The 27490-nt window shown below is 43.6% G+C and overlaps 1 protein-coding gene across 1 annotated transcript in view; it reads right to left on the reverse strand.

Moving 5' to 3' along the window:
• The window catches only part of PAPPA2 (pappalysin 2), a 546937-nt gene that overhangs the window by 295235 nt on the left and 224212 nt on the right, over positions 1-27490 (reverse strand). Inside the window, exon 7 of the mRNA XM_033916510.1 lies at positions 3759-4251. Within this exon, the coding sequence (XP_033772401.1) occupies positions 3759-4251 (493 nt within the window). The remainder of the gene's footprint in view (positions 1-3758; positions 4252-27490) is intronic.

Here is a 27490-nt window from a genome sequence, read left to right on the forward strand (position 1 = left end):
CATGTTTATATCCAGTTATGCCAGTATTCTACAAAAGAATGTAGGTGCCTATGTTTATATAACAGACTCCCACTTTGTGTCCTCTACATACATAGAAGCCAGCTCTGTGGGCGCTTCAACACCCTCAATAGTGAGCAAACTCTTTGAATGCGTCCATAGGGGTCAACTTTTCAAAATGATTGAAGGTGTTAAACTCAGTGGAAATTAACTCTCCCTGGACACAGTCATAGGAGCCAGCTGGGTGGGTGCTTGAGCACCCCAAATATTAGGCAAACTCTTTGACTGTGTCCAAGGCGGGCTAATTTCCATTGGGTTTGTACCTAGAAAATGGGCCCAATTTAGGGTTACCAGATTTTACATGAGTAAAATCCAGACACGTGTCCCACCCCTCAGCCCCGCCCAGTTTCACCCGGCTCTGCCCAAGTCACACCCTGACTGTCCCCAAACCTCCTCTTCTTGAGCTTGGAGTCGCGCTTGGAGGGCCTCTGAGTTTGCACAGGTGTGACACAATGATGTCACATGCACATGTGTGACGTCACCGCATCGCATTCGCGCAGGTGCTCTCCAAACATGGCTCCAAGCTCAAAGCGTTTCAAAACTCAGAGTGCTGGGTTTTGAAAAGCCTGGACAGACCTCTAATAAGAGGACATGTCTGGGTAAATCCAGATACCTTAGTCCAATTGACAATGGTGGTGTTTAGGATAACACACTTCTTTAATTCTGCATAGTGCGCCACAAGTTAAGCACTAAGGACCAGATTCTACAAACAGTGCCGTTATCAGCGGCCGCCTAAAAGAGGGCCGCCGATCGTGCGTCAATCACGCAAGGATGCTTTTTGTAGAATCGCAGCTACCTCAAACATAGATGCCGGAAATGTAGGCAAGGGTTTTCGAGGCCTATATTTCCGGCACCTGTGTTTTGACATGAATCATGTCTACGATGGCGCCTAAGGATGCCTAAGGTCATTTCCAGCATTAGCTATGCCTACTTCAACCTTAGGCGTTCTTAAGTGGTGCCGTAAACGCTATCTAGGTGCCGGTTTTGTAGGCACCTACATTTTTTGTTTTACACAATTTTAAGGTGGCTTTTAAATGGTTTCGCCACTTAAGTTAGGTTGCCAGTAGGGTGCCTACCAGTGTCTAATTTATTGCACCATTTATAGAATATGGGCCTAAATGGATAGAAAGCGCCACGATGGAGCCCTATTCTAGAAGGTAGCACCTAAGTGCTATAAGGGCCTTTCTATTAAAGTGGGTTAGAATCTGGATTTTACGTGACTTGATGCAGAATCTAGGGCTTTATAAAATTTATTTTGTTTTGCAGATCCCACACCAAGGGCTCCTTTTACTAAGGTGCGCTAGCGTTTTTAGCGCATGCACAAGATTAGCGCACGCTATAGTGCGCACTAGCTGAAAAATTACCGCCTGCTTACAAGGAGGCAGTAGCAGCTAGCGCGTGGCAATTTAGCGCATGCCATTCCGCACGTTAAGGCCCTAACGCACCTTTGTAAAAGGAGCCCTAATTTTCCAATCAACGTGTGGGATTTGCAAAAAAAATGAAAACAGGAGCACTTACAGCCTTCTTTTAGGTGGCGCTAAGTGCTCCTGCATTAATTCAGGGCTAATGTGAACATGCTAGCTGATTAATGCTGCCATGTCCAAGCTCTACCCATGACACGCCCACTCTGACACAATATTTTCAAACATAAATGCACGCTTAGTGAATGCTAACAAGACAAAAACATCACAAAATACCGCAACACATTTTGCGGCAGCCTGTTTATCGTACATTAAGCTGGTGTTAGGGTTTAACACTGTTTAGTAAAAAGGTCCTTGGTGTGCTGCTGCAGGCAGGTTTGCTCGTGGGTAGGACACGGGTGGGTCACACACTAACAGGCGGAATGACAGAATGTAAATTGTATGCCTAAGTGCCAACATTTAGGCACTAAGGGCTCCTTTTACGAAGCCGCGTTAGCGGTTTAACACGCGTAATAGTGCACGCTAATTTGCTGGCCGCGCTAGCCGCTACCGCCTCCTCTTGAGCAGGAGGTAGTTTTTCGGCTAGCACGGTGGTTAGCGCGCTAAAAATTTTTGTGCGATAAAGCCGCTAACGCAGCTTCGTAAAAGGAGCCCTAATATTTAATCCTCCCTTTGACACAGCATAAGTAATAGCACCTAAAGGTGGGTACAAATGCCAGCTTACACTTTGAAATGGAATCTGGGTGCCCAGATGCAGGGCAGGATTAATTTGTCGAGGACCTCTAAGCACACAAGTCCACTGGGCTCCCTACCCCACCCACTCTGCCCTGCCCCTATTTATCTATTTTCTTATTTACTTCTTTAATTCCACTTGATTTCTTTTTTCTTTTATTTTAAATTTCAAAACAAACAACAAAGATTACCATATCAGTGCCGGTGCACAGTTTTCCTTCTATGCAACCTCCAAACATCTCTGAACAAATGCCCTCTTCCTTCCTTGAGAGAAAGATTTTCAGCTGGCAGGGCTTTGGGAAGCCCACCAATTTATATTTTGCATTTGGGTAGGAGGCATGGGGGATAGCAGGAAGAAAATGTAGTGCCCGCCATTTTATTGGACTAATACATTTCTCAATTAGCTTTCAGAGATTAAAACCTCTTTCTTCAGGTAAGTAAACTATACTGCTGTTACAGTATCCCTGTCCTGACCTGAGGAAGGGAGTTTTGGTCTTTGAATTAAAAAAAATATTAAAATTACTCCAATAAAAATGATCACCCTATTTCCATTTTCTATTAATAAACAATTATCAACACAGCTATAATAATACTTTATCCTAAAGCAAAAAGAAATAAATAAAACAAATAGAAATTTTTTTTTCTACCTTTGTTGTCTGGTTTCTGCTTTCCTCATCTTCTCATCATTCTCTTCCTTCCATCCACTGTCTGCCCTATCTCTGCCTATTCCATATGACATCTACTCTCTTTCTCTGTTTCTTCCAGAAACTGTCTGCCTCTCCCTTCCCTTCCCCCGTCCCCCATTGGTCTGGCATCCATCTAGTTCTCTCCACTTCCCCATGGTGTGGCATCTGTATTCTTCCCTTCTATCTCTCCCTGCTGCCCAGCAGATTTTAGCGTCTCTCTCTTCTCCTTTCCTCCCCTCAGACCTGGTATCTGTTTCTTTCCGCCTTTCCTTCTCCCAGGTCTGGTATCTGTCTCCTCCCCTTCACCCCCATGTTCTGGCATCTGTTTCTCCTCATCCTTCCTCCTTTTCTTCCCTGGTCTTCCTTCTCAATTTATTTTTTGCCTCTGTCTCAATTCTTTCTTACTATTCAGTCCTCAATTTCCCTACCTTTAGAGCTTGCCTGTCACTCACTACTGAAGAAGAAAAACAGCACCTCCCCCCCCCTATTGGTTGGACTGTAGGTGGAGGACTCCCATTCAGCTTAAAGGGAACAATACTTGCAAGATATGTGGGTATGTTGATACCCAAACTTCATAGGGAGTTTCCTTTTGAAAATTGATTTCAAGCACTGTTAGGAGCCTGAAAATGTGCTTATTAATGACTGGTTCTTTAAAATATTAATTTATGTAGATATGCACTGTACAAGAACAGTATAAATATCATAGTAAAATGTAGGATATATTTTCATAAAAACTGGGAAAGTTTGAAAATCCTCTAATGCTCTACCTGTTAAAGTTTTCCAGTTGTAAACATCTCAACTACTCTAACTTGAAATGTTTAGCTGTGCTACACAGAGTTGAATAATCAATAACTGTACTCACATGTCTGTGAACCTTTGGTGGGCCTGCATGCCAGGAACAAGGGAATCCTTAAAAAAGGGGGGGTCCCTAAGGACTCTGTACTGAACAGGCCTGCAGATGGCACACAGGGGATTCTGGGGCTTGGATGTCAGTAGAGCTGCATCGATTTCCATTCGCTCATCAAATGTGTAGACCCTGACTCCTGAGACCTTTCTGTCCACTGTAAGCTTGACAGTGAGAGGCATGTCACAGTATGTGTCCATTGCTCCCAGATGGATGGACTCCCCAAGCTCTGTCAGTACCTCAATGTTAGAGAGAGCCTTGGGTGAATCTGTGGAGAGGTAGGTGGTCCATAGTGTAAGGGTCTCTGGATAGACAGGATGCAAGAAACTCAATTCCAGAACACAGCCAAGTGGTTGGGGGCAGGGGACTGTCATGTTCAGGTTATGAAGGTGGAGCTCAGGGCTCCAGGCCTGCAGGCTTGCCTCACAGGGCTCTTCAACATCTGGAGGACCTGGGCATAGAAAATAAAAGATCCACTCAGGAGGAAGAATATACCTTCTGTGACTCTTCAGTTCTAGTCATGGTGCTATCTAGCTCCAGATGGTTGAGTTCTAATATTTCAGATTCACAATTCTGTCTATTATGGTTGAATGTAATTCTGATTTCAGCATTAAAACCACTTAGATCGTATATGCAAGAACAAGTTTCTGGTCTCTAGCAGTCTAGTAGTAGACAATTGCCCTGAAATGCCTAAGTATGAACAACTGGGCAGTGATGCACTCATACTCATGCAGATGAGAACATCTATATATAGAATACATACAGTATACGTATATAGTACAAACAGCATCACATATCCAACACACTTACAAACCTATAGTCGTACATAAATAAAGCTATTTTATATATACAGAAAACATAAACATATAAGTTCATATCAATCCATGCTGAAACTTGATTTAAATTCATATTTATTGCACAGATATCACATTTCTTTTGAACACACACATGGATTATGCATGCTTAAGTATGCAGCTGCATAAATGTGAACAAATATTCAGTGATACTATGCCACAATGTAACCCGCACCTCCTTACTAACTAAAATCACTTGGAAATTCACGCATATCTGCTGTATTATTGTTTATCTAGATAGAGATATACAATAATACAGCAGATAATATCAACACTTCATTACCCAACCACCTCATATCCACACATTCTAATCTCTAAAGCTGAGAAATATTAATTACATCAGAACAAATAAATTGGAACATTATTTGATTACAAATGAATGTATTAGAAAATACAGTGGTGCCTCACACAACGAACTTAATTCGTTCCAGGAGCAAGTTTGTTATGCGAAAAGTTCGTTATGTGAAACGCGTTTTCCCATAACAATACATGTTAAAAAAAATAATTCGTTCTGCAGCATAAAATATGCTAAGATGACATAAAAAAAAATAAATTTGTCAAAATGGTGAAAATGGTGGTCTTGCTGAGGCCAAACTCTTTGACGAGGTCACACTGTTTTACCCCACATTCACTCCTTCTAATTATTTCCCGTTTCATTTCAACAGAAATCACCTTCCTGCTTTTTTTAGAAGCCATGATATATAAAAAATATTGAGTTTATCTTAAAAGGACGACTGCCGTGATACGTGCTTAAGTTAAGCGCAGTGACTAACGACTGCCTGCAGTGCCTGCGCGGAAGGATGCAATACATCGGCAGCGATCGTGGAAGCTCGGGCGACTTCGTTGTGTGAAACGAAGTTCGTTGTATGAATCATGAAATGAAGTTCGTTGTGTGCAGCGTTCGCTGTGCGAGGCGTTCTTTATGCGAGGCACCACTGTATATTATTTGTACTTGAAAATTCGCAAAACCTAGCCACTTTAGAGTCATTTCAAACATTAGAACATAAGAATTGCCATACTGGGACAAACCCAACAAGTCCAGTATTTCGTTTCCAATAGTGGACAATCCAGGTTCCATGTACTGTACTTGGCAAGATCCCAAAAGAGTAAAACAGATTTTATGCTGCTTATTCTTGAAATAAGCAGTGAATTTCCTAAAGTTCATATTAACAACAGCTTATGAATTTTTAGGACATTACCCAAACCTTTTTGTAAACCCTGCTCAGCTAACTGCTTTCGCCACATTCTGTAGCAACAAATTTCAGAGTTTAATTACACGTTGAAGAATAAATATTTTCTCCAGATTGCTTTAAAGTTACTATTTTGTAGCTTAAATACATGCCCCCTAGTTCAAGTATTTTTGGAAAGAGTAAACAAGCAATTTCGGGGAATTCTATAAGAGGCTGCTAAAGATAGGCACCAAATATATGAGATTTATTGCATGACACCTAGAGGTGCCCAACTCCAAAGTAGGCGTGTTTAGGGGTAGAGAAGGACTTAGGTGCCACTAGGCGCAATTCTCTAAAGCACTTAGGTGCCTATAATGTAAGCCTTTAAAATCCTGACCTACATTACAAGTATCTAAGTTTTAAGTTAGGCGTGATGATTCTATTATAGACATCCATATTATAGGCACCTATCTTTTTAGATACCATTTACAGAATTTCCCCTTCATGTCTCCCTGTTCTACTCCACTCAGTAATTTATAGAACTCTATCATATCTCACTTGAACTGTCTCTTCTCTAAGCTGAAGAGCCCTAACCGCTTTAGCCTTTCCTCATAGGGAAGTCACCTTATCCCTTTTATTATTTTTTTTTTGCCCTTCTCTGTACCTTTTCTAATTCCACTACATCTTTTTTGAGATATGGAGACCAGAAATGTTTTATTTCATTCCTTTCCTGATAATTCCTAACATTCTATTTGCTTTGTTAGCCACTGCTGAACACTGAGAAGAAGGTTTCAACATATCATCAACGATGACACCTAGATTCTTTTCCTGGGTGGTGATACCTAATTTGGAACCTTGCATTACGTAGTAATAGTTTGGGTTTCTCTTTTCCACATGCATTACTTTGCACTTGCTCATATTAAACGTAATCTGCCATTTTGATGCCCAAACTCCCAGTCTTGCAAGGTCCTCTGGTTTAGTACTTCTAAGTGTATAGGCCACACAGGCTGTTTGCTAAAATAGCTCAACAGAGACCTCTAGTGATCATCCTGCCTCAGACACTTTTTTTTTTTGTTTTTAACGTGCGTCTCAATTGGTTGCCAGATGGCAGAAGGATGCCTACCGCCGCCTGCAATTGAGACACACAATTTGAGAATCAGGCCTAAAATCTGCACTAAGCTAAAATTCTGCAACGCACGCTGTGCAAAGCACCCTTTGCAGAATACTAGTTTAGCGTGGATCAGCCTGGCTTATAACTTTGGGTGCCATTTATTGAATTTCCCTCTCCCCCAAAATAGCAATATTCAGTAGTTACATATTTTTTGTGTTACAAAGTCTTGGTTGCTGGGATCAGATGTGGTTATTATTAGACAATGTTTTTTCGGCTAGATATATATGGAAATGGGTTGGTAAGTCTATTAAGTGGGGAGGAAGAGTGGTGATTTTTTATGTTAATCAGGTTTTATTCCGCCTTTACTTGTTCAGTTCAAGGTCGGATTCAAGAGGTTAGGTAAGTTACCCAGGAAGTTACAATGGACAGACATTCAATAGAGTTGCTAGTATAGGTAGATCAGTACAACTATTAATACAATTAGATCATAGTTACAGATACATAGTTAAAAGTTCAAGTAGGTCATCGTTGGCTCATCGTTTTGCCCCAGGAGTTGCATAAGACAATTTAGAAATGGGTTTTTACAATTACCATTTTGGTTACTTCAGAAATGCTTTAAAAGTTTTCTGAACCTGAGATAGTGGTCACAAGATCATAGTGTAAGTGGTAGTTTGTTCCAACATTTTGCTAATTGATATTGGATGGATCTGCACAGGGTAGGAGCACAGGAAGCTGTGAGCTTCACCACTAGCCCACCAGGACCCCACAGTAAACCACGGAGGGGAGGCAGGAGGGAGTCAGGATGATGGCTCCAAAGTTGTTTGCAATTTTTTAATATTTGTGAGGGAGCTGTGCCCCTAACCCCCATGAATATGAAGGATGACCTGTAGTTCTTTTCTATCTAAAAATACCTCATGTTAGATTGTTTTTGGCTTTTTTTTCACAGTTAATAGTGGTATAATAAGTACTAAATAAATAAAGTCACCAGACGCAAAAAAAAATGAGGTTTTAACAAACTCTGTTATAATACAACAGTCCAGACTCCATCCTCTTATGTGAAAAAAAATTGAAAAGTTATAGAAGTTCAGATATGAGTAACATTTTCAGACTGCTTATGGAACCATAACATGATAAATTGGACATTATCAACATTTTGGATCCGAGACTTTAGTCACCTTTTCCCAGATATGGTCCCAGGGTTTTTTGAGGAGATACTCAGGGGTACTGAGTACCGGCAGCTTTCTCATTGCTTGATAAAAATGATCCATGGTTCCCAGTATTAATAATGGTTCGTGGTCCCTAGTATTAATAATAGAGCTCAGTTAGTGTTGTCTTTTCATGGATTCTGTAGGTGGTTGGGACCCTCAGTAATCACCCAACTCCTGAAAAATGGCTTGGTATTTGAGTACCAGCATTCTATCCCGTACCGACATCTTTTTTGCTAGAAAAAATTGCATTGCATATATAGCATAAACCAGGGTAAGAATAAGGAAAAATTAAAGTTTAATTTGGTTTGTAATGAGTCTAAGTAATGTTGATGTTATTTGGACATAAATTATATCTATGTTTATTGTATAGTCTACCTGGGTACTTTGACAGAGATTGTTATAGTGAAAGGTTGTGGAGGAAACAGGAGATGTGGATGATTTAGAAAGTTATCAAATTAAAAGAGTATGTTTGGATATGGGATGAAAAGAAAAATAAGTATTTTAAGAATAAGATTAAGATGGCAATGTATAACACAAAAGAATTATTCCTTACTGTACAATTTCTAGTTAGAGGACATGATGATGTAAGAAATATAGAAGGGTTAGAACCAGACGATTAAGCAAAATTTCTGAAGGAGAAACTGTGAGAGGTAAATGAATAAAAATGATGAGGTTGAAGAATTATGGAATGATATGGAAGATGATGTGGAGGGATGGTTGAATGTTGATAATGTGAGAGAAGAAGTTGTGAAATCTGTGATTTGTAGATGAGATCTGTGTTCGAACCTTGTTCAACATCACTTAGGAGTCTGTAGTTGATTAAAAGGGCTGTGGTATTGACTAAAATTGTCAATAAATCACTTCAGATGGGAGTGGTCCTGAAAGTTGTAAAACTGTGACTGTGAAGCCTCTGTTGAAAAGACAGCCCTGCCCCCACAAAGCCTCTTCTCTTCTTACGGATGAGCTCCAGCCACGTCTGGAGGACCTGGAGCATGCGCATATGTGTGTAACATCATCTGCACATGCTCAGAGGCTCTCAAGATGTGGCCGGAGCTTGTCGTGGGTTTCCAAAACCCAAACAAATGGCAAGTTTTGGAAAGTCCATCTGGGAGCCCGGACAGTCATAAGAACATAAGAACATAAGCAGTGCCTCCGCTGGGTCAGACCTCAGGTCCATCTTGCCCAGCAGTCCGCTCCCGCGGCGGCCCGAACAGGTCACGGCCTGTCTGAGACACCAGAAGGGGCCCCCTTGCCACCTTGGTTTCCCATTGAGTTTTATCTTCCCATCGAAGTCCTAACCCTCCGGTCTTGCACATGCACGACCTGGTCGGATTTCTATACTTATTACTTGGTTTGCTTTCTATACCTGTGTTACATCCCAGCACCTCTCTCAGTATCCCACGATCCCCCTATCCCTCAGGAATCCGTCCAATCCTTGTTTGAATCCCTGTACCGTACTCTGCCTGATCACTTCCTCCGGTAGCGCATTCCAAGTGTCCACGACCCTTTGGGTGAAGAAAAACTTCCTTGCATTTGTTCTGAACCTATCTCCCTTCAGTTTCTCCGAATGCCCCCCTCGTGCCTGTTGACCCCTTCAGCCTGAAGAATCTGTCCCTATCCACCCTATCTATGCCCCTCATGATCTTGAAGGTCTCTATCATATCTCCCCTGAGCCTCCTTTTTTCCAGAGAGAAGAGCCCCAGCCTATCCAACCTCTCGGCATATGGGCAGTGTTCCAGCCCTCTTACCAGTTTCGTTGCTCTCCTTTGGACTCTCTCAAGCACCGCCATGTCCTTCTTGAGGTACGGCGACCAATATTGAACGCAGTATTCCAGATGTGGACGCACCATAGCTCTATACAATGGCATGATGACTTCCCGCGTCCTGGTTGTTATGCCCCTCTTTATGATGCCCAGCATTCTGTTGGCTTTTTTCGAGGCTGCTGCGCACTGTGCAGATGGCTTCAGTGATGCATCTACCAGCACACCCAAGTCTCTCTCAAGACTGCTGTCTCCCAATAATGCCCCCCCCAATTTGTATTTGAACAGCGGGTTCTTTTTACCTATATGCATGACCTTGCATTTTTCCACGTTAAAGCGCATTTGCCATTTGTTTGCCCAGTCTTCCAGCTTGTCCATGTCCCTTTGCAGGTCCTCACACTCCTCCCTAGACCTAACTCTGCCGCACAGTTTGGTATCGTCTGCAAATTTTATAACCTCGCACTTTGCCTCTTTTTCCAGGTCATTGATAAATATGTTGAAGAGTAACGGCCCCAGCACCGATCCCTGTGGCACACCGCTCGTGACTCCCCGCCAGTCAGAGTATTGTCCCTTTACTCCGACCCTCTGCAGTCTACCCGACAACCAGTGCTCGATCCATCTGTGCACATCCCCTCCCACCCCGTGGTTCCACAGTTTCCTGAGCAGCCTTTCATGTGGCACCTTGTCGAAAGCCTTTTGAAAATCAAGGTAAATGATGTCTATAGGTTCCCCATTGTCCACCCGACTGCTTATTCCCTCAAAGAAGTGCAGAAGGTTCGTTAAGCATGACCTTCCCTTACAGAATCCATGCTGGCTTGTTCTCAGTAGGCCATATCTCTCGATATGCTCGCAAATACCATCCTTGATCATAGCTTCCACCATCTTCCCTATAATTGAAGTCAGGCTCACCGGCCTGTAGTTTCCGGGGTCACCCCTCGATCCCTTCTTGAAGATAGGTGTGACATTCGCCAATTTCCAGTCCTCTGGTACCTCTCCAGTTTTCAAGGATAGGTTGCAAACATGCTGGATTGTGCCCGCTATTTCTTGTCTTAGTTCTTTCAGAACCCTTGGGTGGATCCCATCCGGGCCCCGGCGATTTGCCGCATTTTAACCTGTCTATCTGCTTGAGGACATCCTCCTTACTTACCTCTATGTGTTCTAATTTTTCAGCCTGTTCCCCACTCATGAGCTCCTCTGAGTCCGGTATATTAGATGTGTCTTCTCTCGTGAAAACCGACGAGAAGAACGTGTTCAACCTCTCAGCTACCTCTTTATCCTCCTTGATCACTCCCTTCCTATCCCCATCGTCCAACGGCCCCACCTCCTCTCTCGCTGGTCGCTTCCCCTTTACGTAACTGAAGAATGCCTTGAAGTTTTTCGCCTCCCTGGCCAGCCCCTCTTCATATTTCCCTTTTGCTTTTCTAACCTCTCGGTGACATTCCTTTTGGCATTTCCTGTGCTCCTGGTGATTTTCCTCCGTTGGGTCCTTTTTCCATCTCCGGAAGGACACTTTCTTGTCGTTTATTGCCCTCTTTACTTCTGTTGAGATCCAAACCGGGTCCTTTGACCGCTTGTTCTTTCCACCTTTCCTGAAACTTGGGATGTACATTCTTTGTGCTTCCTGCAGGGTGTCCCTGAATAGGGTCCAGGCGCTTCCTACAGTCTCCATCTTAAGGACGTTTTTGAGCTTCCTCCCCACCATTTCCCTCATAGCAACATAGTTCCCTTTCCTGAAGTTGAGCGCAGTTGTTGCGGTCCTCTTTACTGTGGGTGTCCCCTTTCTAATGTGAATCGGATCGCGTTGTGGTCACTGTTGCCTAGTGGTCCTCCCACTTCTACCCCTCTTGCAGGCCCCCCTAATCCGTTTAAGATGAGGTCAAGAGTAGCACTCTCTCGTGTTGGTTCCTTGACTAGTTGCTCCATGAAGCAGTCCCTCACAGCTTCTACAAATCCTGTTTCCTTAGTGCAGTTGGAGTGACCCGTACTCCAGTCAATCCCCGGGTAGTTGAAGTCCCCCATCACTGTTACACTTCCAGTCCTGCATTCTTGTCTCAGTTCAGCTTCCAAGTCGTGTCCGATTTCCTCCGGCGTACCAGGTGGGCGATAGTCCTCAAAAAAGAGGACATTTCTGGGTTTTCCCGGATGTCTGGTAACCTTAAGCATAGTGATTAGTGTAACTAACTGTGAATCAATGAACTCAGGCTCAAATCCCATATCTCTCTTATTTTGTAATTGTGACCACCAGATACTCCCAGTAAAAGCAGGAGGGATGGATCATGGAAGGGGGATAGTCTGCCAGGGGGGAGGCAATCAAGGGATTTTAATTTTGGAGGTGGGTGTGATGGGGGGTCTTGCTGTCAGAAAAGGTATGACAGGGGTTTTGCAGTTAGGGTATAATAATGATCTTGCTGTTAGGGTGAATATCAGAGGATCAGGAGTGGTGGCATCAGCCTTTGTACCTAAGCCATCATACTGGCCCTTGTGTGTTTCTCAGTGCAGGGAGAAAGGCTGACATTCACCTTAATCAACATGCTTACCTGTGAACCTGTGAAGAGGATGTAACTACGAGGTCTGTTCAAAAAGTTCCAGGCTGATTTTATAAAAATGTATTAAACAATCTTACAACTTATTCCATTGGGTCCCCTTCAAAGTACTCTCCTTCCCTACGTATACACTTTTCACATCATTTCCACTTCTGGAAATAGTCCTTAAATGCATCTTCAGGAAGTGCCAAAAGTTTCTGTGTCAAATTTTGCTTTATGTCTTCAATGGTGTCAATGGTGCATTCCTTTCAGCGTGGATTTAAGTTTAGAAAATAAGAAGTCAGCAGGGGCCAACTCAGGAGAGTAAGGTGGCTGGGGAAGAATTGTCAGTGTTTTTTGTGCAAAATTCACAAATTTGTCATGATGCAGAAACCATGACTGCTCCCTTCAAAGTTCAGGCCACTTCCTCCTGATTGAGTCATTTCAACTCTTTCAGATAGTAATTTTGGTTGACAGTTTGTCCTTCTGGCAGAAATTCATAGTGAACAACACAGTGACTGTAAAAACCCATGTCTCTTTATCAGTTATCACTTTATTAATAAATGTTTTGTCTTAATTTGCTCAAGAAGATTCTGACAGATCATGATGCTGTTGTTCTTCTGGTCATCAGTCATCAACCGTGGAACAAACTTTACCGCAATGCAAGACATCCCCAACTTCTCTGTTAGAATGTTATAGCTTGAACCAATGGAGATGTTGCATTCCTCTGCCAATTCCCTAACACTTAATTGCCGATTAGCATACACAAGAACCCTCACTTGATCAACATGATCATCATCAGTTGACATTGATGGTCTTCCAGTTTGTGAATCATCTTCCACTGATTCACGACCACTTTTGAAGCATGAATACCATTCAAACACTTGCCATGACTCATGACGTGTTCCTCATAAGCCTCTGTCAACATTTCATAAGTTTCTATAGCAGTCTTCCCCAATTTAAAACAGAACTTCACACTGTAGCATTGCTCATTGAGGTCACACATGATGAAAAATAGCCGATCACAAAAACACACTTTCACAAAAGCTGCTGTAGTTTGGAAAAGAAAACAGATATCAACAAACAGAAAAAAGGAAGTTACTCGTGAGGTTTCAAGCTGCTCAATGCCACCTAGCGCATCTCAAAAGAACTTCCCATTGGCACGTAAATCAACTATCCTAGAACTTTCTGAACAACCTCGGTATGTGTCCCGCTGAGTGAAAAGGTACCAAAAGAGGGATACCAAATGCATAACCTGCAAAATTTTGGCCTCAGGTATGGACTAATTATGCCTTTAAAAATCATATATAATAAAATGGTAAGTGCGCATGCGCACTCTAAAGCCGTGTTCCCTGATCCGTCGCGATGTGGCCACAAGAGTGCGCATGCACGTTTATACGTCACAGTCTCCTTTTTTCCAGCCCGGTTCGCTGAGAGAGAGAGCAGCACTGGCACCGGGGAGGGGTGGGGGACGCCAGTTCAGCTCGGCCGCTCCATCTCTGCCGTCTCAGCAGCCCTGAAGCTCCTCAGCAGCCTATCCCGCTCCCTCGAGAAGAGCTCCCGATGGTGGCACTGCTGCTGGTGGCGCTGCTCCTGCTGCTGTGCGCGAGAGACATGCTGGAGCTGGACCCCATCTGTTGGCAGCGGATCGACCACATGGCAAACGGCAGTGGCTAACAGGAGGAGACAGAGGTGAGGATGGATTGATGGAAGATAGAGAGAAGGGAGATGCTGGACTGTTGGGGGGATACACAGAGGGGAGGTTCTGCTCTGATTGGGGGTTGGGATAGGAAGGGAGGCCTACTACTAGACAGGGGGAGCAGGAAGAGGTGCTGATGGATAGGGGGGGAAAAGGAAGGGAGGCCTACTGCTGGACAGGGGGAGCAGGAAGAGGTGCTGATGAACAGGGGGAAAAAGGAAGGGAGGCCTACTGCTGAGCAGGGGGAGCATGAAGAGGTGCTGATGGACAGGGGGGGGAAAGGAAGGGAGGCCTACTGCTAGACAGGGGGAGTAGGAAGAGGTGCTGATGGACAGGGGGGGAAAAGGAAGGTAGGCCTACTGCTGGACAGGGGGAGTAGGAAGAGGTGCTGATGGACGGGGGGGGGGGAAGGAAGGGAGGCTTACTGCTGGACAGGGGGAGCAGGAAGAGGTGCTGATGGATTTCCATTATTTGTAAGCCCACTTTTGCTACCTTTTTACTCAGCAGGTCACATTATATATGCCTGTATTGAAGGCATGATTTCTACCACTTACCCTAGTATTTTATCAAGACACATATGTATTTATAAAATAGTGACTAAGTAAGCACCTACTTGTAAGCTCATAATCAAAAAAACAGAGATGACCAAAAAACATCCTAAATCATCACTTGAATGTCCTAATTGTCAGAACGCCCAAGTGCCAATAATTGAATCCATCTTTCTGGACATCTATCAAGGTGTTCCAGCCTCTGTGCATTCAGAGCATGAGATGGGTATGGTGGAGGCGTGCTATGGGCAGGCTTTGGTATTCCCAAGGGCGGGTTAGATATAAATGTCTTGCAGCAATATAATCAAACATTTTACAAGACATTCTGGACGGAATGTATACGTTTGGAACTAGACCCGTTTTAGAAGTGCCTAAGTGCCACAAAGATGCCCAGATGACCACTGCATGCATCAAGATAAGATACCCCTACACAGTGCTCACTGATCCCCTTCCACCACATAAAAATGAGAACATAAAGGTCTCTAAAACAGCAGCATCTGGTATGGGGAAACCTAGTAGAGATACACACAGGTGTCCTTTAAGTAGCTGGTGGGTGGGTTAGTGAACCATAGAAAGGAGGACCTAGGCCCATAAGCCATTCTAATCACTACATTTATGGTAGAATTTGTGAGCCCACCCAAAACCTACTATACTGCCATATAGGTGCCACCTGCAGCCATAAGTGCTATTGGGGTGGTACACATGAGGGTATAGAAGGTTTTTTTTTGTTTGTTTGTTTTTTTTTGGGGGGGGTTGGAGGGCTCACCATAAATTATAAGGGGTTATGGTGAGATATACATCTGGCACCCTTTATGTGAAGTTCACAGCAGTGCCCTCAAAGGTGCTATGTTGGGATGTCTATGTGGCCAGTGCATTACTATGCTAGCTCCACCCACGTCCAAATGGTCAGAATTAGGACGTTTTCAGCATGGATGTTTTTCTGATCGAAAATGGGTATAAAGTTAGATGTCCTGATGGCCAAGATGTCTAAGAGACGAGTTTCAAAAAAAATCCTATATATTTGGACGTCCAGCAGTTTGCCATTTGAAAATGACCATTTTTTTTAACTCCAACCTGAGACGTTCAGTTGGAAACGTCCAAGTTGGACTTAGACCTTTTTTCAAAAATGCCCCTCTTGGCCTCTTAATTTAGGTGCTCTGTTATAAAATTAATTTCTAAAAGTCCTTATTAGATTGTGATATCTTTTAAAACGGTATATCACAACTGTGTATTGTGGCACAGTACTGTGCTGTGGGAAGATTCCGGGTGTGCCATGAGAGTCACGTTGTGTAAGCGAGCCAGCCGGCACTAGCACCTCTCTTCCTCGGCAGTGCCCTTTGTCCTCTTCACACCTCCCCGCTGGTGTAGTCATTTTAGGGTTAACAAACTCAGGGCCCCTTCTGGAGGGCCTTCACCCATGCCACGGACATCAACAATGATGGCGTCACACATACTTACATCATCGCATCAACATATGCGCATGTGCGGAGACCCCGGTGCCGCAGCTTGGAAACGTTTGCAAGACACTGTTTTAAAGGATAAACAAAAAGATGTGGTAGGCCCCAATCTTTTCACACTTCATAAATCCTTTCCTTCAGATGGGCCACTGTTGATCCAATTCAAATTTCTTATGCAGATATGTGAGCATAGATCTATTCATTCCTTGGAATCAATTATCTTGAATAAATACCCATTCATTATTAGCCACAGTTGGATGATGTTGAAGATTTGGACTAGCGCCATTTGGAACAATGTTGTCAGATTAATTCACTTCAGCAAGATATATTGCAAAATAATATGTTCAATATTCCATTACACTAAGAACATATAAAACATATTGCACTTTTTTCCCTTAGTTCTTGCCTCTACAGAAATGTTAACCACAGCCTCTCTCCAAAACAGAAGAAAAAAATATGATTCATCCAATGCTACCATTAGAGACTGATGCCAAGGGGGAGTTTGTGGCACAGTGATTAAAACTATAGCCTCAGCATCCTGAGGTTGTGGGTTCAAACCTACGTTGCTCCTTGTGACCCTGGGCAAGTCACTTAATCTCCCCATTGCCCCAAGTACATTAGGGGACAGACAGGGAAAAATGCTTTAAGTGCCTGAATAAATTCATGTATCCTGGGAGAACAGTACAGAAAATTGAATAAATGAATGTATGATACAGGCTAGCACCTGCAGCAAACAAAGCTCTTCCACCTTGTTTTTAATGCTAAGGCCCTGGGATCACCTATGTTTATATCTATATAAGAGCTATCTATTATGGTTCCACAAAAAGTTGTTTCAGGCTGTGCTGAGACTGACCTCAATGCCCAAATGAATGAGGCAACAGTTCAAACTTTTCAGGCAACTGTAGTAAAGCTCTATTTACGTTTCTAGTAGATCTGCAGACTCCAAAAAGCATTCATTGTGGTATTCTATAAAAATGGTGCTTAAAGTTAGGCTCCTAAAGTTAGGCACCTAAATAGATAGGCACCTAACTTACCTCCCCTTTTATAAAACCGTAGCGCGGTTTTTAGCATGGCAATAACATCTCTTACGCTCACAGAATTCCTATGTGTCGGAGCTGTTACCGCTGCAGCCGGAGCTAAAAACCATGCTACGGTTTTGTATAAGGGGGAGGTTAATTAGTAAACTGGCTTCAATAATGAGCTCTAATAAGCTCATAATTGGAAAAAAAAAAATTTAATTAGAAAAAAAAAATTTAATTGGGAGATAGGCACATATCATAGGCCCGATTCTATAAAAGATAGGCACCTATCGCATGGCACCTATTGGTGCCTATCACCAAAGTATTTATTATTTATTTTAAAAATTTATATACCATTTAAAACTAAACGGTTTACATACATAATATTTAAAATGAACACATGGTAAAACAGATGAATAGTTAGAAACATATAATAAAATAAACATAAAAACAATCTAGGCATGTTTAGGGGTGGAGAAAGCCTAGGCATAATTCTCTAAAGGACATAGGTGCCTATAATGTAAGCCTTTAAAACCCTGGCCTATAGTTTTAAGTTATAATCTTAATCAAATCCAACATACACAATTGATATATTAAAAGTTTTTTTGGATCCTCAGAAGGCTATTGAATGCCTCCTTATGTGAAATATTCGCAACAATCCGATTGTCACTGGATCATCACTTTTTAACTTTTTATTTTTTTATATATATTTTCTTATTTATTCTTAATTTATAGTTTTCAAGTTTATTGGGATTTTATATACCGCCTATCTATGCGGTTTTTACAATCAGATACTCAAGCATTTTCCCTAAATGTCCCGGTGGGCTCACAATCTATCTAACGTACCTGGGGCTATGGAGGACTGAGTGACTTGCCCAGGATCACAAGGAGCAGCGCGGGGTTTGAACCCACAACCCCAGGGTGCTGAGGCTGTAGATCCAACCACTGCGCCACACAATCCTCCTACTTTAAATATTATTAGATATGGTCTTGTACTTATCTCATTTTTATAAAGGGACCACCTTTACCCCCTGAAGGCATTCAATAGCCCTCTGAGGATAAAAAAAACTTTTAATATATCAAATGTGTATGCTGGATTATTGAGATCCCCAGCATTTCATTAGGCATAAGGATTTGATTGCTGCAGAAAATAAGTTTTAAGTTAGGCCCGATTCTATAATGTTAAGTGCCTATCACATGTGACTTACATGTAATAGGCACTTAACTTTAGCCATAGTAACATAGTAGATGACGGCAGATAACGACCCAAATGGTCCATACAGTCTGCCCAACCTGATTCAATTTAAATTTTTTAATTTTTTCTTCTTAGCTATTTCTAGGCAAGAATCCAAAGCTCTACCCAGTACTATGCTTGGGTTCCAACTGCCGAAATCTCAGTTAAAACTTACTCCATCCCATCTCCACCCTCCCAGCCATTGAAGCCCCACCAAACGGCTAGTACTGGGCAAGTCTGGGCAGTACTGGGCAAGTCTGCCCAGTACTGGCCTTAGTTCAATATTTAATATTATTTTCTGATTCTAAATCTTCTGTGTTCATCCCACGCTTCTTTGAACTCAGTCACAGTTTTACTCTCCACCACCTCTCTCGGGAGCACATTCCAGGCATCCACTACCCTCTCCGTAAAGTAGAATTTCCTAACATTGCCCCTGAATCTACCACCCCTCAACCTCAAATTATGTCCTCTGGTTTTACCATTTTCCTTTCTCTGGAAAAGATTTTGTTCTACGTTAATACCCTTCAAGTATTTGAACGTCTGAATCATATCTCCCCTGTCCCTCCTTTCCTCTAGGATATACATATTCAGGGCTTCCAGTCTCTCCTCATACGTCTTCTGGCGCAAGCCTCCTATCATTTTCGTCGCCCTCCTCTGGACCGCCTCAAGTCTTCTTACGTCCTTCGCCAGATACGGTCTCCAAAACTGAACACAATACTAGCCACCTATCATTTTTAAGTGCCAGTTACAGAATCTGGCAGGTTAACAATTTTAGCAAAAAAAAAAAAAAAAAGAAGCACTTTATGATATTAACTAATCTGCTTCCCATTTTCTATTTCCAAAGCTCTGTTACCAAAGCTTAGGGCTCCTTTTTACAAATGTATGCTAGCGTTTTTAGCACACGCACCGGATTAGCGTGCGCTACCCAAAAACTACCACCTGCTCAAGAGGAGGTGGTAACGGCTAGTGCACGCAGCATTTTAGCACGCGCTATTCCGCACGTTAAGGCCCTAATGCACCTTTGTAAAAGGAGCCCTTAGAGTTTTCAAATAGACTTAATCCTTAGAAGTTTAAATTGTTATGGGTAAGCCCGACACATGGTCTACTTTTATTGTCCTTAAGCCTTATTTCTACACTCAAGAAAACTTGCTGTAACTTTTGTAAAGCTTTGTATGTAGAACAACCAAATAAAAAAAAAAATAAAAATTGAATATCACTGTAAATTCTAGATTCCAACAAAGTGGCATTAAATACTTATTGAAAAATACTGTTGAAAGACTGGACCTTTGATACACTCCAGTGACAAGCTTTCTTGGTAAAGAAAAATCAAAATATATGAGTCTCCTGAGTATTGTCATCTAAAAATGATCAAAACTAATCTAAGCAGACTCCAAGACTTCAAAAGCTATCAAGTTCTGTAGTAAAATATGATGATTGAATGGTTATGAAATGTAGCTTAAATATTTAGGAGAATCAGAATATAACTTTTACATTGACCTAAGCCTTGTCTTAACATGTCAAAGGTTGATATTAAAGATTCTGTACAGTGGGATCTAAGGAAATCATATTAGAAATGATCTAATATGGCTTCCAAGGCCCCCCCTCCCTCACACACACACACACAAAAAAAAATCACTTATTTGCCTCAATTCAGCTTGCTCAATGATTTTACCTACACCAAGTAACATGATATAGAATAATAGCTGGCCACGTTTTTGGTCTTTGGAGAATAAAAACTACAAGGGCAGCATCTATGAGACAGACTTGGGTTTTTTTGTTGCATAGAGCTTTATAGACCCCAGTTCGTTTATAGAAAGTGGATAGTTCAAGGTCCAATAGATGCTGGCATTGTGGTTTAGAAGCAGGGACATTAGATCATTTGATATATTTTTGTCCCTATATAAATGCGTTTTTGAAGTTAATTTGGCCCCAAATAGCACAGTTACTTACCGTAACAGGTGTTATCCAGGGACAGCAGGTAGATATTCTTGACTGATGGGTGACGGCACCGACGGAGCCCCGGTACGGACAATTTTAGAGTGATTGCACTCTAAGAACTTGGAAAGTTCTAGCCGGCCGCACCGCGCACGCGCGAGTGCCTTCCCACCCGACGGAGGCGCGCGGTCCCCAGTTAGGATAAGCCAGCTAAGAAGCCAACCCGGGGAGGTGGGTGGGATGCAAGAATATCTGCCTGCTGTCCCTGGATAACACCTGTTACGGTAAGTAACTGTGCTTTATCCCAGGACAAGCAGGCAGCATATTCTTGACTGATGGGTGACCTCCAAGCTAACAAAAAGAGGGATGGTGGGAAGGTTGGCCATTAGGAAAACAAATTTTGCAAAACAGATTGGCCGAAGTGACCATCCCGACTGGAGAATGCGTCCAGACAATAGTGAGATGTAAAAGTATGAACTGAGGACCAAGTAGCAGCCTTGCAGATTTCCTCAATAGGTGTGGAACGGAGGAAAGCCACAGATGCTGCCATGGCTCAAACTCTATGGGCTGTGAAAGAACCTTCCAGTGTCAGTCCGGTCTGAGCATAACAGAAAGAAATGCACGCTGCGAGCCAATTGGACAGCGTACGTTTAGAAACAGGATGTCCCAATTTATTCGGATCAAAGGACAGAAAGAGTTGAGGGAATGATCTGTAGGGCTTAGTACGGTCTAAATAGTAAGCTAAAGCCCACTTACAGTCCAAAGTATGCAGAGCCTGTTCTCCAGAATGAGAGTGAGGTTTCGGAAAGAAGACAGGCAGAACAATGGATTGGTTGAGATGGAATTCAGAGACAACCTTAGGGAGAAACTTTGGATGTGTACGCAGAACCACCTTGTCATGATGAAAGACGGTAAAAGGTGGGTCTGCAACTAGTGCATGGAGCTCACTGACCCTCCTGGCAGAGGTGAGAGCAATTAGGAAGAGAACCTTCCAAGTGAGAAATTTGAAAGAAGCTGTGGCCAAATGTTCAAACGGAGGCTTCATTAAGGCTGAGAGAATCACATTAAGATCCCAGATCACAGGAGGTGTTTTAAGAGGTGGTTTCACATTGAAAAGACCTCGCATGAATCTGGAGACCAAGGGATGAGCTGAAAGGAGTTTCCCATGGACTGGCTCATGAAAAGCAGCAATAGCACTGAGGTGGACTCTGATGGAAGTAGACTTGAGACCAGAGTCAGACAAAGAAAGAAGGTAATCCAACAAGGTCTCCACAGCAAGGGAGGTAGGATTATGATGATGAAGAAGACACCAGGAAGAAAACCGTGTCCACTTCTGATGGTAACATTGCAAAGTGGTAGGTTTCCTGGAGGCATCCAAAATAGAACGAACGGACTGAGACAAAAGAGTATCATTCGAAGTCAGCCCGAGAGATACCAGGCTGTCAGGTGCAGAGACTGGAGGTTGGGATGCAGAAGGGTCTCCTGATGCTGCGTAAGCAGAGAAGGAAATAGTGGAAGTAGAACAGGATCCCTGGAACTGAGTTGAAGTAGAAGGGAGAACCAATGTTGCCTGGGCCACCGAGGCGCAATCAGAATCATCGTGGCTTGTTCCCTCCTGAGCTTGAACAAGGTCCGGAGCATGAGAGGCAGAGGAGGGAAAGCATACAGGAAGAGATTGGACCAATCCAGGAGAAATGCATCTGCTGCCAGACGGTGAGGAGAGTAGAGTCTGGAGCAGAAGTGGGGCAGCTGATGATTGTGAGGAGCTGCAAAGAGGTCTATCTGAGGAGTGCCCCATTGAGCGAAGATGGACTGTAGAGTGAGAGGATCGAGTGTCCATTTGTGGGGCTGGAGAATTCTGCTGAGCTTCTCCGCTAAGGAATTCTGCTCGCCCTGAATGTAGATAGCTTTCAGGAATAGATGGTGATCTACGGCCCAAGTCCAGATCCTTTGGGCTTCCTGGCACAAAAGGCGAGAGCCTGTCCCACCCTGTTTGTTGATGTAGTACATCGCAACTTGATTGTCTGTGCACAGCAGGAGGACTTGAGGAAAGAGAAGATGTTGGAAGGCCTTGAGGGCATAAAACATCGCTCTGAGTTCCAAGAAATTGATGTGATGCTTCATTTCTTGTGTTGTCCAAAGACCTTGAGTTTGGAACTCGTTCAAATGAGCTCCCCAAGCGTAAGGGGAGGCATCGGTGGTGATGTCAAGTTGATGAGGAGGTAGATGGAACAGAAGACCTCTGGAAAGATTTGATGATATCAACCACCATTGAAGAGACTGACGAAGAGATGATGTCACATATATGTGACTTGAGCAAGGATCCATTGCTTGGGACCACTGGGTAGCTAGGGTCCATTGAGAAGTGCGGAGGTGAAGACGTGCGAAGGGTGTGACATGAACTGTGGAGGCCATGTGACCCAAGAGTATCATCATTTGCTTGGCAGAGATGGAATGTTGTGGAAGCACTTGCTGACAGAGAGATTGAAGCGTTTGAAGACGGTTGAGTGGCAGGAACGCTCTCATGAGGACTGTGTCCAAGACAGCTCCGATGAATTGAAGCCTCTGAGTGGGGATGAGATGAGATTTGGGTAGATTGATCTCGAACCCCAGAAGTTGAAGAAATAGGACGGTCTGGTTGGTGGCCTGAAGTACTGTCTGAGAAGAATTGGCTTTGATCAACCAATCGTCCAGATATGGAAAAACTTGAAGGTGGTGAGAGCGTAGAAAGGCAGCCACCACAATCAGACATTTGGTGAACACTCTTGGAGAGGAGGCCAGACCGAAGGGTAGCACCTTGTATTGGTAATGACAATGATTGATCATGAAGCGGAGGTACTGTCTGGATGCCATATGGATCGGTATGTGAGTGTATGCTTCTTTGAGATCGAGGGAGCATAGCCAGTCGCCTTGATTGAGAAGAGGGTAAAGAGTGGCCAGAGAAAGCATCTTGAATTTCTCTTTGACCAAGCATTTGTTTAGATCGCAAAGATCTAGGATGGGTCTTAGATCTCCTGTCTTTTTGGGGACTAGAAAATAACGGGAGTAGAATCCTTGCCCTCTCTGATCTAGAGGAACCTCCTCTATAGCGTTCAGAAGGAGGAGGGATTGAACCTCTTGAAGAAGGAGGGAAGACTGAGGAGTGTTGAAAGCAGACTCTCTTGGCAGACTTTGGGCAGGAGGTGTCTGAAAGTTGAGAGAGTAGCCGTGGCGGATGATGTTGAGGACCCACAGGTCCGAGGTGATGATTTCCCAACGGCTTTTGAAATGTATAAGGCGTCCTCCTATAGGCTGTGGAAGATGAGTAGAAGGAGGAAGACTGGCTATGTCCAGGAGAACCAAGTCAAAAGGGCTGAGTTGACTTTTGAGAAGGAGGAGGTTTTACTTGCTGTTGCTGCTGGGCAGGTCGAGCAGGTTGCCTCTGTTGTTGCCTCTGACGCCTGGGTTGTTGCTGTGTCTGAGGTAAGGGACGAGCCACAAACCTTCGTTGATAGGCCGATTGTTGACGAAAAGGCCTAGAAGGTGGGGTCTTCTTCTTTGTCTTAAGGAGAGTATCCCATCGAGTCTCATGAGCTGAAAGTTTCTGAGTAGTAGAGTCCATGGAATCTCCGAACAGCTCATCCCCTAAGCAAGGTGCATTGGCCAGTCGATCTTGGTGATTGACATCGAGTTCGGACACTCTGAGCCAGGCCAGTTGTCGCATAGCCACCGACATAGCCGTGGCTCTAGAGGTCAGCTCAAAAGTGTCATAGATTGATCTGACCATGAACTTGCGCAGTTGCAAGAGCGATGAAGAAGTTTGGCGAAAGGCTGATTTTTTACGGTCAGGGAGATATTTCTCAAAAGATGACAAACTTTGAATAAGATGCTTAAGATAAAAGGAAAAATGGAAAGCATAGTTTCCTGACCTGTTCGCTAGCATTGCATTTTGATACAGCCTTTTGCCAAACTTATCCATAGCCTTACCTTCCCTGCCAGGAGACAAAAAGCATATACACTAGCCCCCGTGGATTTCTTTAAAGTAGACTCTACTAATAAAGACTCATGGGGGAGTTGAGGCTTGTCAAAGCCTGGAATTGGTATAACCTTATATAAGGAGTCCAGTTTACGGGGAGCTCCTGGAATGGTCAAGGGTGTCTCTAGATTTTTGTAAAATGTCTCTCTTAAAATGTCATGGAGAGGCAGCTTGAGAAATTCCCTTGGAGGCTGGTCAAAGTCAAGAGCATCTAAAAATGCCTTGGATTTTTTGGATTCAGCCTCCAAGGGAATAGATAAAGAGTCACACATCTCTTTAAGAAAAGAGGTGAAAGAAGTTGCATCAGGTTTGGAAGATGGATCTAAACCAGAAGGATCCTCGTCCCCTGATGAACACTCTCCCTCAGAGAGGAAAGGCTCTTCTGAATCACCCCACAGATCAGGGTCCCTCACCTGAAAACTGCGGTCTCGTGACTCCGGTGTGGAGGGTTCTAGGTGTCGAGTTTTATGAGTCGACTTACCAGACCTCTGTGTACCGGTACCGGGAGATGTTAAAGGTTGTGCCAGTGCCGATGTTTGAACAGCCTGGTGTCTCGGTTCCGGTGCCAAGACTGGCATTGATACCGAAGAAGTGATGTGCCCCGGTACCGACAAAGTGGATGCCGATAAAGGGGGCTGTTGCACCGCCGGTACCGGCGGCTCAGACCGGACCGGGACTGGAAGGCTCGGAGTCAAAAGAGCAGGGAGTAGCTGTTGGAGTTGTTCCTTTAGCTGGACCTGCAGGACTGCGGCAATGCGCTCGTCCAATGAAGGCACCGGTACCGCTTTTTTCTTCTGCGGTACCTTGGGTGCCGCTCTACACTCCGAAGAGGAACCCGATGTCGAGGGGCTAACCTCAATCGGAGCGGAGCGCTTCCGTGGGCGCCTCGCGGTCGGCAGGATTGGACTCACTGCTACTGAGACCGGAGGACGCTCCAACGGGGAAGGCTTCTTAGCCGGCTTACCTGCGGGGTGCGACGCCGGCGCGGTATCGTGCGGTGTCGACGAAGTAGGTGCCGACTGAGATGGGGCCGACGTCGGTGCCGGTGGTGCGGAATCAGACATCTCGGCGCCGAACAATAACTGCTGCTGTATCTGGTGGTTTTTAAGTGTTCTCTTCTTTAAAGTCGCACAGCGGGAGCAGGTAGACGCTCGATGGTCAGGACCAAGACACTGCAGACACCAGTTGTATGGGTCTGTCAGTGAAATTGGTCGAGCGCACCGCTGGCACTTTTTAAACCCGGGTTGAGGGGGCATGAAAGTGAATACGACTTCTGCCAAATCGAAGGCCGAGGCCTCGATGATGGCAATAGGCCCCGCCGGGGCTAACTGAAAACTGAAGAAAAAAATTTATTTATTTTTTTTTTTTTTAAGAAAAGAAAAGAACGGAAATAAAATTTCCAAAAGGGTTTACGCGAGCGGGAAGGCGATATTTACTAGAAAAAAGAACTTTCAACAGCCGTTGAAAGAAACGCGTCTTCTTAGCTCCGCGGAAACTAAGAAACTGGGGACCGCGCGCCTCCGTCGGGCGGGAAGGCACTCGCGCGTGCGCGGTACGGCCGGCTAGAACTTTCCAAGTTCTTAGAGTGCAATCACTCTAAAATTGTCCGTACCGGGGCTCCGTCGGTGCCGTCACCCATCAGTCAAGAATATGCTGCCTGCTTGTCCTGGGATAATAATTCATTGTTAGAAAATCATGTTGGATTTAGACTCATTTCTATCCTCACTAGCTCATCCAACTATATCGGAATCTATTAAAGCAAAACTGGATGCTCCTATAACTATATCTGAGATTGAAAATGCTATAACCTCTCTACCCACCGGGAAAGCTCCGGGCCCGGATGGCTTTACAAATGAGTTTTTCAAATGCTTTCGAACCCTATTGACTCCTCAACTCCTTGCATATTATGATTTCCTTCACTCCACTCCGGACAAACAATTTAATTTCGCTGAGGCCACGATTGTAGTTATTCCCAAGCCAGACAAAGATGCTACTCTGGTTAAAAATTTTCGTCCTATCTCTCTTCTTAATTTGGATTACAAAATTATGGCTAAATTACTTGCACTAAGACTCACCACAGTGATCCCATCTCTCGTACATGGAGATCAAACTGGATTCATCAAATATAGATACATTGGGGATAATCTTCGTTTATTTCATCATATCAATGCTCACGCCAAATCAATGTCGGATCCAGTGATTGGTCTAGCCATTGATGCCGAGAAGGCCTTTGACCGAGTGGAGTGGCCTTTCTTATTCCGAGTTCTGAAATGGTACAACTTTGGTTCTTTCTTTACAGACTGGATAGAAACATTATACAGACAACCCACGGCTCGTATCTTGATTAACAACTCTCTCTCTAATAGATTTTCCCTCCATAGAGGTACCCGTCAAGGCTGTCCTCTTTCACCATTATTATTTGATTTAGCATTGGAACCTCTATTGACAGCTATCAGACAATGTTCCTTAATTAAAGGTATTCCGTCGTCCAATCGAGAGATTAAACTAGCAGCTTACGCTGACGATATTCTTCTCTTTCTAAAAAATCCTCTTATCTCTTTACCTCATTTTATCCACATCGTATCTCAATACTCTCAAATATCTGGATATTCTGTTAATTGGGAGAAATCAGAGATTTTTCCGCTAAATGATCACATTTCCTCCTCAGATCTAGCTCATTTTCCTTTTCCATGGTCACAGGGAGCTGTAAAATATTTAGGGATTTTAATACATAAAGACCCATTACTTGCTCAGGATCTCAATATATCTAAAATCAAAAACTTAGTTTCAAGTACTACATCTCGTTGGTCCCCGCTTTATTTGTCCTGGTGGGGTAGAATAGCCTCTATTAAAATGACCTTAGCCCCACAAATTAATTATACTCTATCTATGCTTCCCCTTCTCTGCCATAAATCATTCTTTCATTGGCTTAATATGAAAATTACTGAATTTATTTGGAACAAGAAAAAACCTCGTATTGCTCTCGCCAAGCTGAAGGCCTCTAAGATTAATGGTGGCTTAAATTTACCTGATTTTTATTATTACTACATCGCCTCCTTAGCCAAATACGGAGCTCACTGGATTGTTGACTCATATCCACAGGATAAACCAGCATGGTTTGAAATGGAATGCTTTTTATGTGCACCACTACACATCTCT

The sequence above is a fragment of the Geotrypetes seraphini genome, chromosome 12 (genome assembly GCF_902459505.1).
Source record: "Geotrypetes seraphini chromosome 12, aGeoSer1.1, whole genome shotgun sequence".
NCBI lineage: Eukaryota > Metazoa > Chordata > Amphibia > Gymnophiona > Dermophiidae > Geotrypetes > Geotrypetes seraphini.